We start from the raw sequence: 12,325 nt of genomic DNA on the forward strand, positions 1-12,325 counted from the left end.
GGGCGGAGCGGTCCCGGGGCCGCCCGCGCCGGAGATCTCGCGAGACGTGCGCGCGCTGGCGGCGCGCCCCGCCTTTCCTCTTCCTCTGCGGCCGCCGCCCTGAGGTGAGGAGCCATGGTCGGCCCGGTCCCGCGCCATCCGCCGCCATCCGCCCCCATCCCGCTCCATCCCCGCCGGCACCGGCGTCCCGGACACCGGGATCGCTACGACATGCCCCGCGCCCGCGGTATTCCCCGGGATGGCGCGCGGGAGGGCGGGCGCGGATGCGGGGAAGGGGCAGGCCTGAGAAAATCCATGGCTGCGATGATGACTTTCTTAGGACACCTTTGGATGTAACTGTGAAAAGAACGCGTAATCCCTGAGCAGCTGCGGCGGTAAGGGGGGGTAGTCCAGGTCCTGCGTGCCAGTGTTAGAAGTTTAATGTGTTTTAATTGGTGTTTTTCAGCTGAGCTCTCAAGATGGTGCGCTACTCCCTGGATCCGGAGAACCCCACGAAATGTGAGTTGCTGTTTTAGGAGAGTTCGTGTGGGATTTCCCGGAAGCCAGTGAGGTTTTGATTCTAAAACTTGGTCTTTTTTTCTCTCCTGCAGCATGCAAGTCACGGGGATCTAACCTGCGTGTGCACTTCAAGGTAAGGAGTGTGTGATCGGCAGAAATTGCTAATTCTTTTTTTGGTTTACGTGGTTTTTGTTAGTTTTTGTTATTTTTTTAAAAGAAGCCCGGACTGATTTGGATTTAAGGGGATTGTAAGGATAATCTCTTTCCACCCTCTGCGTGGTTAGGGATTAAGCTCCCGTCCAACGTGGCCCTGGAAACTTCGATGGGTCCAGGGGCAGCCACAGCTTCTCTGGGCATCCTTGTCCTCATAGCCAGGAATTTCTTCCCAATATCCCATCTGGCCCCTCTTTTTAAGGAAGTGTCTTTTACTCTTTAATCACTGAAGGGCTGCTGTTGAGCTGCTTGTAATGGTCTCCATACACAAAAAATTAGAGTCTGGATCCTGAAATTGTCCTTGTCTAATTCAGATGGACGAAATACAGCAGCAAAACAGTAGGAGTGAATTTATCAGACACCGGGCTACTGTTTGGTTTGAAATTTGTCTACCTTCTCCTGCTCTTTTTGCTTGTGTGGTGTTTGGCACAAGGACCTCAGTTCCTCTGGAAAAGGCTTAGGTGCAGAGAGCAATTCAGGAGTGTTACTTAATCATGAAACTAGAACTTGGAGATCATTTTCTGCTTAGTGTAATACGAAGTTTGCACTTCGGTATCCTTTTATTTGATTATGATCAGGTAGGATTATAGTTAGAGCTGGCTTACGCAGTTTGTAAATGCTGTCTAGAAGACTGATCTTTTATCCTTAATTTTTATTTCTGAGCTTTTTTTTTTTTTTTCTGTTAAAATTCTTTTAGGGAAAACAACATTATTAACAATTGTCCCAGTGTTTCTTCATCAGTTCCTGCGAGGTGCTTGTATTTGACATTTTAGTAATAATTTATCCATCCGGATCTTGCCTTCTTAGATTAGTGGCCAAAGAGGAGCTATGAACAATATAAGTACTTAAATTACAAATTTATTAAGAGTTACGAATTTTCTTGTTGGATTTAGCCACTGGGTTAAAAAAAGAAAAAAAAAAAAAAAAAGAAAAAGTGTGCTGGAGCCACAAATTTAGTAGTGGCAATCATACCAAGGTTTAAAAAAGGTGGTGAAAAAGAAGTGTTAATTAGTTTTCGTTTTTAGACTTGGGTCTTGTTCGGTAAGTGCTTCCTCTGTAGCAGAAAGAGTTGTATCCAGGGAGGACAGAGGTTGTGCTCGTGCTGCCTCTTGGAAGGCTTTGTTCAGAGGATCTTTTCTGTGTCCTGTGTCGGTAGAACACCCGAGAGACGGCGCAGGCCATCAAGGGCATGCACATCCGCAAGGCCACCAAGTACCTGAAGGATGTCACCCTGAAGAAGCAGTGCGTGCCCTTCCGGCGCTACAACGGCGGCGTCGGGAGGTGCGCCCAGGTGAGCTCCTGGGAAACGCGGCGAGGGGCCTTTGGCTGTGCGTGCCTGGGACAAAAAGGTGATGTAGGGATGGTGTGGATGTGGACTGCTGGTGGTAAACTCGCATTAAAACACATAGTCACGGGGTGGTTTGGGTCGGAGGGCACCCCAGAGCTCATCTCGCTCCATTCCCCTGCCATGGGCAGGGACATCTTCCACCAGGCCAGGTTGCTCAAGAGGGAGAAAAGAGTGGCTGTTAATTCCAGAAGATGCATCTGCGAGGAGTGTTTGCATCTAATGGGCAGCATCAAGTCAAGGGATTAAATTTTGTTGAGTTCAGTGCACAGAGAAATAGAATATATTATAATCCATTCTAATCCATAAGATATGGGGTCCTCAGCACAGGAAGGACATCAGCCTGTTGGAGCCAGCCCAGAGGAGGCCCCGGAGCTGCTGCCAGGGCTGGAGCCCCTCTGCTCTGGAGCCAGCCTGGCAGAGCTGGGGCTGTTCAGCTGCACAAGAGAAGGCTCCAGGGAGAGCTCAGAGCCCCTGCCAGGGCCTCAAGGGGCTCCAGGAGAGCTGCACAGGGACTGGGGACAAGGCATGCAGGGACAGCACACAGGCAATGGCTTCCCCTGCCAGAGGGCAGGGACAGGTGGGATATTGGGAACTGGGAATTGCTGGCTGGGAGGGTGGGCAGGCCCTGGCACAGGGTGCCCAGAGCAGCTGTGGCTGCCCCTGGATCCCTGGAAGTGCCCAAGGCCAGGCTGGACAGGGCTTGGAGTAACCTGGCCTACTGGGAGGTGTCCCTGCACATGGCAGGATGTGACACTGAATGAACTTTAGGGTCTCCTCCAGCCCAAACCATTCTGTGATAATGGCAGGTTAAAGGTGTATAAAAGCTAACTGGAATGGAGCAGGCCAAAAGCAGGACTCCCACTGTTGTCCTCTCATTCCAGGCCAAGCAGTGGGGCTGGACGCAGGGCCGCTGGCCCAAGAAGAGCGCAGAGTTCTTGCTGCACATGCTGAAGAATGCGGAGAGCAACGCTGAGCTCAAGGTGGGTGTTACTGAGCACAAAGTGCTGGTGTCATGCTCTCTATCAGCACCCCTGGCCTGGGTATCACTGACCTGGGAGCCACTTGCCAGCTGCTTTCTCCACAAAACTGGAGGGTTTGGTGTTGCTCCCTGTTTAAAGCAGGCTATGTGTGTTCCTCTAGTTAAATAGCAGCAACAGTTTTAATTTAAACTTCACACAAAAGGGCTGTTTAGATGTCTCAAAATATGTGAAATTGAAATCTGCAGACTTGGTCAGTCACTATCTTTGTTGTTACAGGCATAATTTGGTAGCATTGTTGGCAGTGTTGGGAGTAATAGGTGGCACCTTTGAGTAATTATGAAATAATCATAGACAGTGAGCTGTCAGCGCAATTTTAAATTATTTGTGGTGTGTGAGGGCTGGTCTTTTTCATTTTAAATGGCGCTTGCTTTGGAAAGTCCTCATCTCCATGACGCTGCCAAGCTCAGCAGTTCATTGGTAGATCCTTAAAAAACCCTGAGCTCCATGGCACAATCAAGCCTGGTTGTGTCAGTGGCGAATCCTTGGAAAACCCTGAGCTCCATGGCACAGCCAAGCCTGGCTGTATCAGTGGCAAATCCTTGGAAAACCCTGAGCTCCATGGCACAGCCAAGCCTGGCTGTATCAGTGGCAAATCCTTGGAAAACCCTGAGCTCCATGGCACAGCCAAGCCTGGCTGTATCAGTGGCAAATCCTTGGGAAACCCTGAGCTCCATGGCACAGCCAAGCCTGGCTGTGTCAGTGGTGAATCCTTGGAAAACCCTGAGCTCCATGGCACAGCCAAGCCTGGCTGTGTCAGTGGTGAATCCTTGGAAAACCCTGAGCTCCATGGCACAGCCAAGCCTGGCTGTGTCAGTGGTGAATCCTTGGAAAACCCTGAGCTCCATGGCACAGCCAAGCCTGGCTGTATCAGTGGCAAATGCTTGGAAAACCCTGAGCTCCATGGCACAGCCAAGCCTGGCTGTGTCAGTGGCGAATCCTTGGAAAACCCTGAGCTCCATGGCACAGCCAAGCCTGGCTGTGTCAGTGGCAAATGCTTGGAAAACCCTGAGCTCCATGGCACAGCCAAGCCTGGCTGTATCAGTGGCAAATCCTTGGAAAACCTTGAGCTCCATGGCACAGCCAAGCCTGGCTGTATCAGTGGCAAATCCTTGGAAAACCCTGAGCTCCATGGCACAGCCAAGCCTGGCTGTGTCAATGTCAAATCCTTGGAAAACTCTCAGCTCCGTGGCATCACCAAGCCTGGCTGTTCCTTTCACCCGCAGCGGTGTCTGGGACGATTGCTCACGTTCTTGCTGCAGAAACGAATTCCTTCAAGATGAAGATGGCTCATGGATTTTCTTCCTTGCCAGGGTCTCGATGTGGACTCCCTGGTGATCGAGCACATCCAGGTGAACAAGGCTCCCAAGATGCGCCGGCGCACGTACCGGGCACACGGCAGGATCAACCCCTACATGAGCTCCCCGTGCCACATCGAGATGATCCTCACGGAGAAGGAGCAGATCGTTCCCAAGCCAGAGGAGGAAGTTGCCCAGAAGAAAAAGGTACCACGTGTCGTGTGCTCTGTTCTGTAACCCTGTTGGGAGAGCTGAGGGTCCGGCAGAGAGAGGGGTTGCAGTGATGACTATCTTAGGACACCTTTGGAATGCCCATGAAAAATAGTAAGATCTTCTGAGCAACCCCCTTTTTTTTAATTTTAACACGAGTATTAAGCACTTGAGAACCCGGAGAACTATTTTTTAATTGCACAGAGGGTTGGTTCTTTCCTCCCTCAAAGTGGCTACAGCATTCCCAGACTGTGTGAACCCTGGGTGTGTGCAATAAAATGAGTTTAGAGCCTGCAAGTGACGTAGTGCTTGCAGGGATTCCTGTTCATGTGCAGGTGTGATGAGTGTATAATCTGTGAGGGAATTCCTAACAGTTCGCAGCACTTCTAAAAGATAACTTCGGGATGTTTTGGGAAGTCTCGTTTCACTGGTTTTTCTTTGTTTGCTTCCCAGATCTCCCAGAAGAAGCTGAAGAAGCAAAAGCTAATGGCTCGGGAATAAATCTGCATGGACAGATGTACATAAATAAAATTTTAAAGTTTGGATTGATTGTGTTGCTCTGCTACAAGTTCTGACCTGGCGCTGGGCGTTGCTGTGGGACAGGGCCAGTGAATATTATAGACCCATGGAGTGGTTTGGCTGGGAAGGGATTTTGAAGCTCATCCTGTTCCACGTCCTGCCATGGGCAGGGACACCTTCCACTGTCAGGGACACCTTCCACTGTCCCAGGCTGCTCCAAGCCCCGTCCAGCCTGGCCTTGGACTTTTCCAGGGATGCAGGGGCAGCCACAGCTGCTCTGGGCACCCTGTGCCAGGGCCTGCCCACCCTCCCAGCCAGCAATTCCTTCCCAGTATTGGACCTTCAAACCGGGCCGCGCCATCCCGCAGCTCCCCCTCCTAAATCCGGGATAATCGGGAATGCTGTCCTCGCGGGCGGGGCGGGGCCTGGCGCGTCACGTGCTGCGCGCTGCCGCCTGCCATTGGCCGGAAGCGCCGCCCCGGAAGCGCGGGGCCGTTCCGGTGCGGGCGCAGGTGGGTGCGGAGCACCGGGAGCACCGGGAGCAGGGAATGATCCCTTCCCCACATCCCGCCGAGCCCTGCTCCCCGCCCCGCCCCGCACGGGCCGCGCCTGCCCGGCCGCGCCGGTAGCCGGGGGCTCACGGGCTGCACCCGCCCCAACCACCCCCGGAGAGCAGAAGCGGCAACGCCTGACATTAGCCAGGCCTCCTCGGCTCGCTCGTCCTTTATGGAAAGCGGGGAAAACCCGGCGGGTTTACCCCTGCGGCGTTTTCCGGGCGCTGGGAGCAAAGCCGTGCCGTGCCGAGGACTGCCCGTCAGCCAGCGCGCTCCGTGCCGGCCCACGGAGAGCAGCGGCGCCGCCTGCCCCGGGAAATAACCTGCCTGGCCACCTCCTCACTCCTCTTTTCCTTTCTTGTTTCTCTTCCTTGCGAACCAGCTGGCGGAGCATCGCCAAGTCGCCGCAGGAATTCACCAGGACGGTGCTTCACGCCGATCGCAGGGATCGCTGGTGCATCAGGCGGAGGTAAGGGATGATTTTGGGGGGAGGAATCTTCACCCGAAGCGGCTGCAGAGGCAAAGCAACACGCGCGGGGTTGTTTCACTGGGAGGGAGCATGGAGGGGCAGGACACAGGCAATGTGTCCAGAGGGCAGGCACAGATGGGATATTGGGAACTGGGAATTGCTGGCTGGGAGGGTGGGCAGGCCCTGGCACAGGGTGCCCAGAGCAGCTGTGGCTGTCCCTGCATCCCTGGCAGTGCCCAAGGCCAGGTTGGACAGGGCTTGGAGCAGCCTGGGACAGTGGAAGGTGTCCCTGCCCATGGCAGGGGGTGGGATGGGATGAGCTTTGAATGTCCCTGCCCATGGCAGGGGATAGAAGGAAATTATTTTGAACCTCTCTTGTGACCCAAATAATTCCGTATTTCTCTAATGATTCTACAGCCTGAGGTGTTCCCTCCAGCCACTTTCTTCAGCTGGTGGATGAATCTACATTTTGCTAGAATTTTAATATGTAGGAAGTTCTGGTGGGGACACTATCTGAAATATTTTTTTTTAGTAAGTTTAGAGGATTGCCTCACTTGTGTTGTCTCAATATAAGATACCTCTCAGACCTCAGAGAGTAGATTTTAATTGTATTTGAAGCAGCCAGAACAGAACCTGGAAGCAGTCAACTGGAAATTGATACTCTGCTTTTTCACAGGGCTAAAAATCTTCAGGATAACATAAAATATAAAGCAAAACTGGTCCCTAGTGTTGCGTGCATATCTGCCTCTTCATTCTCCATCTTGGAAAGCTTTTGTTTTGCTTTTTGGTGTGAGAATTGAGATGTCAGCAGCCTAGAGAGGGGGACTGTGAAGGGCAAAGTTGTGTGGCAGCAGAGTGTGTCTAATATATTGCTTGTCAGCACTGGCAGGGACAGGTCTAGCCCTAATTAACTGCTTCCTCTCCCAGCTGGACCTCTGCCTCCTTGCTTTGCTTTTCTGCTTTTTTTTTTTCAGCATAGACTCCAAGGTGTGAATTGTGAGGGCTAGTGGAGTTTCAGAGAGTGAGCGTGGTTCATTTTCTAATAGTTAATTGTATGGGGTTAGTGTGGGATGAAGTGAGGGCAGCAGGAAGAAAGTAACCCATATGCTAATTCTCTGAAATCCTCATGGGAATTTTTTTCCCCTTTCCCACTATCCTGCACTTCAGTGGTAGCAACCCATTGGATGGATTGGCTTTCTTCTGTTTAGTTTCTCCTTAAATAAAAATGGATTGAGCAAAACAAACCCTTTGGACTCTTAATGCAGCAGGAACTGATATTGGCAGCTTGTTGCTTAAACTCTTTTTGTGTGATTTAAGCAAAAACTCTTCTTTCCTGAATTTCTTTTCCTTAGTTTCATCTGTAGGACTGGTGAATTAATAGCGAATTGGTTTGGGTTTTTTGTTAGAATGGCAGGAATGTTCCCTTTGTTGGAGGCTTTATAACATTGGAACACACAACATTTTTGAAACCTTAGCAGCTGCTTTATAATTAAAGAATAATCTACGTTTGAATAACAGATAACGGTTTTTATTTGCTATGTAAGTACTGTTTTTTCTCAGCTGGTGGCACACAAACGCTGCCACCCCAAGGTGTTTTCCCCCCCCCACCATCTCTGTCCCAGCACAGGAGGGAGCCATGGTGTGCATTCCCTGCATCGTGATCCCTGTTCTGCTCTGGGTCTACAAGAAGTTTGTGGAGCCCTACATCTACCCCATGATCGCCCCCTTCATCAAGCGCATCTGGCCCAAGAAGGCCGTGCAGGAGCCACCAGGCACCAAGCAGGGGCCAGGAGGCAGCACCGGGGACCCTCGGGGACCTGCAGCCGCCAGAAGAGACCCGGAGGATGGATCTGGAAGCCATAAGGTAAGGTTAATTCACCCAGCCAAGCGGGGAAGCTCCGGGATGAGCCACCCAGTGGCAGCTCAAGGGGGTGAACAGCTGGGGGTGTTTGCAGGTATTTTGGTGGCTACTTTTCTTGGAAACAGCAATTACCACTACTGTGCCAGGTGGGAGTAGTTGCTTCAAGACATATTTAGTGTAATAGTTGCTTCTTCTGGTCTTGGAGGAAGAGGAATTGGGCCTGTATCCTGAAACAGCTTAATTAATTATTTTTTTTTTTTAAACAACTGGCAGAGGCAATCCAACACAACTTTTTTTTTTTCTTTTTTCAGAGAAAAAAAAAAAAGTCAAATGTTTGGCAAATCACAACAGATGTATGAAGCAGAAATTAAAAACGGCCCCTCTCTTCAGCCAGCTCTGCCACTTGTAATGGGGGAGGATGCTTAGTGCATATAAATTATGCTTTTATTATTTATCTTCTATCACAATGCAAAGACTTGTAAATATTGTCGCTGCCCTCATTCCTCTCTTCCCCCTGAAGTGATAATTATTTGCAAATCTACACAGACACCACCACATTTGGTTCTTGCTCCATATTTCTTCATAGATCTTAAATGGTTTTCAGAAGCAAGGCCAGTATTGTCACCAGCTGTTCCTGTTTTAGTTGTGAAGTTCTAATTTGACATCTCATTAATGATGCTGTTTTTTATTTGCAGTCTGAAAGCAATGGCATTGCAAATGGAAGTGCTGCAAAGAGATCCACCGCAGTATATGACAAGAAAATGGCTTAAAGGAGTTAATTCCTAAGGATTTTATTCCCTCATGTACAGTATGAACTGCTGATATTCCTCTCAATTTGAGACTTTTTTCTTTGCACATTTTAGCTGAATAAAAAACTTAATTGCTTGCAGGACAGAGTCTCTTTTGCCACTGAAATGGCAGCTGGCGCATTTGTTTATGTAAAATGTCTGAAAGCTGATGTTCTCGGATTTTTCTCGCTGGAACTACTTTTCATCTGCCATCTGTTTGGTGTGATTAGACTTTAGGTTAAATAATGTAAGAAAAAAATCTGTCTATGGAAGGTAAATGTATCTTAGCATCTTGATGTCACTAAATGCTAGTGCAGTACTTGAGGCTTTCCTCTTAAAGGCTTTATCTGTTCTTGGTGAAGAACTGTGGACTGCATTGTGACAAAAAAAAGCTCATAAATTATTGATGAAGAATTAATTTTTTTCATGTCAAATCTGTGGATCAGCTAAAGGAGTTATGCTACATACAAAATTTACTTAGCTTACTAAAAGCAGAAAGTCTTGATGTGATACTTCCCTTAATTATTTTCCTTGAAATATTATGCCTTTTTTTCTCCTGAGGCATGATGCAAGAGAATGTTGCTTTATGTGCTGTTGTAGTGATTTATAATGGCGCAGTTCTTGCTTTTAAAAAAAAAATACCTAACATCCAACTAAAACCTCTTTATCATGCTTGTGGAATTTTCATTATAATAAACCAGGATTTTACTTAAAAATAAGTCGCTTCATGCAATTATTACACAGAATCACAGAATTCTTAGTGTTCAGAGCTATAAACACTTCAAGGGGTAACAAAATCTTTGAAAACCTGGAGACAGGCCCCATGCAGAAGGAGGTCCTAAAATAACTGAGTTCATGATAAAATGAGCTGGGCAAACTTTGCCTCTTCCTGGGAAGATGGATTCTGCTGCTGATTTGCGTCCCAGCTATGAAGGTTTTTGAGTGTCCCTGTGCTTATTAAGGATTAAAAGTGGTAATTCCTGCTTTTTCATTTCTGCCAAACCAGAGCGCTCTTTAAAAGATTCAACACGAAACCATCCCAACAGTTTTGGAGTGTTATTTATTATTTGATTTCCCTAAAATCCTCCCTCAGGCAGACCTAAAAATGCACCTTTTTATACAGGCAGTCCCTGAACTGTCACTGTGGCCCAGTGTTATTCCTGCGACTGTGATTTCTCTCAGCAGTTAATTAATTACTCTGGTATCTTAATTTTGCCCAGTGCCCCTGGTGAGGTGCTTAATTTCCTGGTAGTGCCTGGTTTGGTCAGACCTGGTGTGAGTTGCTGTGCAGCGTTCACAGATGTGCCCCTGCAGCCACAGCCATGACTGCAGTGAGCTCAGGCACAGACACCTCTGTGTCAGACCTTGATTAATGCTGTTTGCTCTTCCTTAAGGAGCAACTCTGTTCAGACCTGAGTTTGGAATTGCTGTTTAACCAGCTCTTACCTCGTCTTTGGAACATAACCCCCCATCGGATCAGTGTATCACAGCTTCCTCCTAGATCACTGAATCCTAGGATCATTTAGGTTGGAAAAGACCACTGAGTCCAACCTGTGACCAATCCCCACCTTGTCACCAGCCCAGAGCACTGAGTGCCACATGCAGTCATTCCGTGGACACCTCCAGGGATGGGAACTCCAACACCTCCCTGGGAAGACCCTTCTGATTCCTGACCACCCTTTCCATGAGGAAATTCCTGCTGGTGGCCACCCTGAGCCTGCCCTGGCCCAGCCTGAGGCCGTTCCCTCTCCTCCTGTCCCTGTTCCCTGGAGCAGAGCCCGACCCCCCCGGCTGTCCCCTCCTGTCAGGAGCTGTGCAGAGCCACAAGGTCCCCCCTGAGCCTCCTTTTCTCCAGGCTGAGCCCCTTCCCAGCTCCCTCAGCCTCTCCTGGGGCTCCAGCCCCTTCCCAGCTCCGTTCCCTGCCCTGGACACGCTCCAGCCCCTCAGTGTCTCTCTTGTCATGAAGGACCCAAAACTGGACACAGGACTGGAGATGCCTCAGTCATGCCCAGTCCAATCTGCAACTCTGCAGCTAAACAAGAATGCATGTTCTGACATCCTGAGCATTGCTGAAGAGATTGTCCCTTCTATGCTGTTTTAATATGCTGGGCATCTCATAAACAGGCCAGAGTTTTAGAGCATATCCACCTCTAAACAGCTGGGAATGCAACAAAAAGTAGAGCAAGAGCTTTACTGGGGCTCCTTTAACTGGTAAATGTATTCAGTCAATTTATGAAGTCTGCATAATTAATTTTTTTTTTGTTATTTTGGATATTATTACAGAAGAAAATGCATTGAACAATAACACAGAAAATAAAGTGTATGGTAAATTAGACTGCAGGCTGCACCAGGCTTCCAGCTGTGTGCCAGCACCATATTTAAACATCAGGCCTTCTTTTTGCAGGAAAAAACTGCAAAAACAAAAACAGGCAGATAATGCAAGTAAGATTACATATTTATGGCCTCTGGAATGGTTACACTACTTTTATTAGCTGCAGTTAAACCCTAAATGAAGCAATCTACATCACAAAACTTTCTGCATGGGGCACTTCACTAGAAGTCCTGTCAGGAGATTTGTGTTATAACTCTTCTGCCCCTATTCTTTTTCAAGAATAGGTCAATAATCCTGTTGTGTTGTGAATAGTTAAATAAAAATTGAGTGAAAGCAAAGGCCCAAGTCTGGGCCGGAGTGCATGAGATCATCTGCTGGGATGCAAAGGAGTTCACAAAGCCTTCTTTAAGAAAAACAAGCAGGCAGAAATTAAGGAAATCCTCATGTGACGGAATAATATTGATCAAGTGAGTTGAATTTAACTAAGAAAATTCCCATGTGCTCGTTACTCGCTAAAAACAAGATTTACAAAAGGTTTAGGCACCTGATGGTGGCACATGGACATCTACCAGAATTTCCTAGACCAAGTAGCAGCTTCATTTACACTGAAGACTTTTAGAAAATTTCAGACTTGGCATCTTTCAGGGACCAAAGTACTGCAAATCTAGTCCTAAGTTCTCCAGCATTAAACCTGTCTGGCTTCATTTATACTATTGAGGAAAGATCAATAAATTAATATTTGGAAAAAAACCTCATTCAAATCAACTAATTCAAATATTTTTTCTTAATGAGAAGGTCTTAATGGGATGTGGTACCTTCTGTGTGTTGGTTTGCACAAATTGCTGGATGCCAAGAAGTTAGTTGAAAAACACATTTTAAAAAATGCAAGTACGTGCCAAAAAATCTTAAATAAAATGAGTTCATTTTATGTTGCTGATTATTTTTTTGATGGCCTGATCCTGAAAGGAAAGGAAATTCTGGCATGTTAAACTGCACATGATCCGCTGCTAAGAATGTCTAAACTGAAAATAAATTCTGATCTAATGACAGGAACACATTATGCTGTTATTACCCAGATGGAGCAATCATGTCCCAGCTGAATTCTGGGAGCTGCTGGACATGCTGCTGAGGTTCAGTCCTTAGAGTAATTCCTTCATGATTTCTGTACAATGGAGAACATTACTGCTGAAAGAACAGT

At 48.0% G+C, this 12,325-nt stretch overlaps 2 protein-coding genes and 2 non-coding genes across 5 annotated transcripts; all 4 read left to right on the forward strand.

Moving 5' to 3' along the window:
• Positions 1 to 15: 15 nt before the first annotated feature.
• On the forward strand, positions 16 to 5,149 carry RPL17 (ribosomal protein L17). The gene is made up of 7 exons (XM_054003601.1): positions 16 to 104; positions 446 to 498; positions 591 to 631; positions 1,868 to 2,002; positions 2,941 to 3,039; positions 4,410 to 4,601; positions 5,058 to 5,149. Exons 2-7 carry the CDS (start codon positions 459 to 461, stop codon positions 5,103 to 5,105), a joined length of 555 nt encoding a protein of 184 aa, XP_053859576.1. The 5' UTR covers positions 16 to 104; positions 446 to 458; the 3' UTR covers positions 5,106 to 5,149.
• LOC128822700 (small nucleolar RNA SNORD58) lies at positions 299 to 367 on the forward strand. The gene has a single exon (XR_008441567.1). It is a non-coding gene; the product is annotated as a small nucleolar RNA SNORD58 (small nucleolar RNA).
• On the forward strand, positions 4,670 to 4,737 carry LOC128822695 (small nucleolar RNA SNORD58). The gene has a single exon (XR_008441562.1). It is a non-coding gene; the product is annotated as a small nucleolar RNA SNORD58 (small nucleolar RNA).
• A 426-nt stretch (positions 5,150 to 5,575) lies between the features above and the next one.
• Positions 5,576 to 9,514, forward strand: CZH18orf32 (chromosome Z C18orf32 homolog). 2 transcript variants are annotated; one of them, XM_054004187.1, is made up of 4 exons: positions 5,576 to 5,635; positions 6,060 to 6,146; positions 7,774 to 8,010; positions 8,703 to 9,514. In XM_054004187.1, the coding sequence occupies exons 3-4, from the start codon at positions 7,783 to 7,785 to the stop codon at positions 8,775 to 8,777; spliced, it is 303 nt and encodes a 100-aa protein (XP_053860162.1). In that variant the 5' UTR covers positions 5,576 to 5,635; positions 6,060 to 6,146; positions 7,774 to 7,782; the 3' UTR covers positions 8,778 to 9,514. The 2 variants fall into 2 exon arrangements, with proteins under 2 accessions (XP_053860162.1, XP_053860163.1); XM_054004188.1 differs by lacking the exon at positions 5,576 to 5,635 and having other exon boundaries at positions 5,822 to 6,146; positions 7,769 to 8,010.
• Positions 9,515 to 12,325: the final 2,811 nt, after the last annotated feature.

This window comes from Vidua macroura, chromosome Z (assembly GCF_024509145.1).
Source record: "Vidua macroura isolate BioBank_ID:100142 chromosome Z, ASM2450914v1, whole genome shotgun sequence".
In the NCBI taxonomy this organism is placed as follows: Eukaryota; Metazoa; Chordata; class Aves; order Passeriformes; family Viduidae; genus Vidua; species Vidua macroura.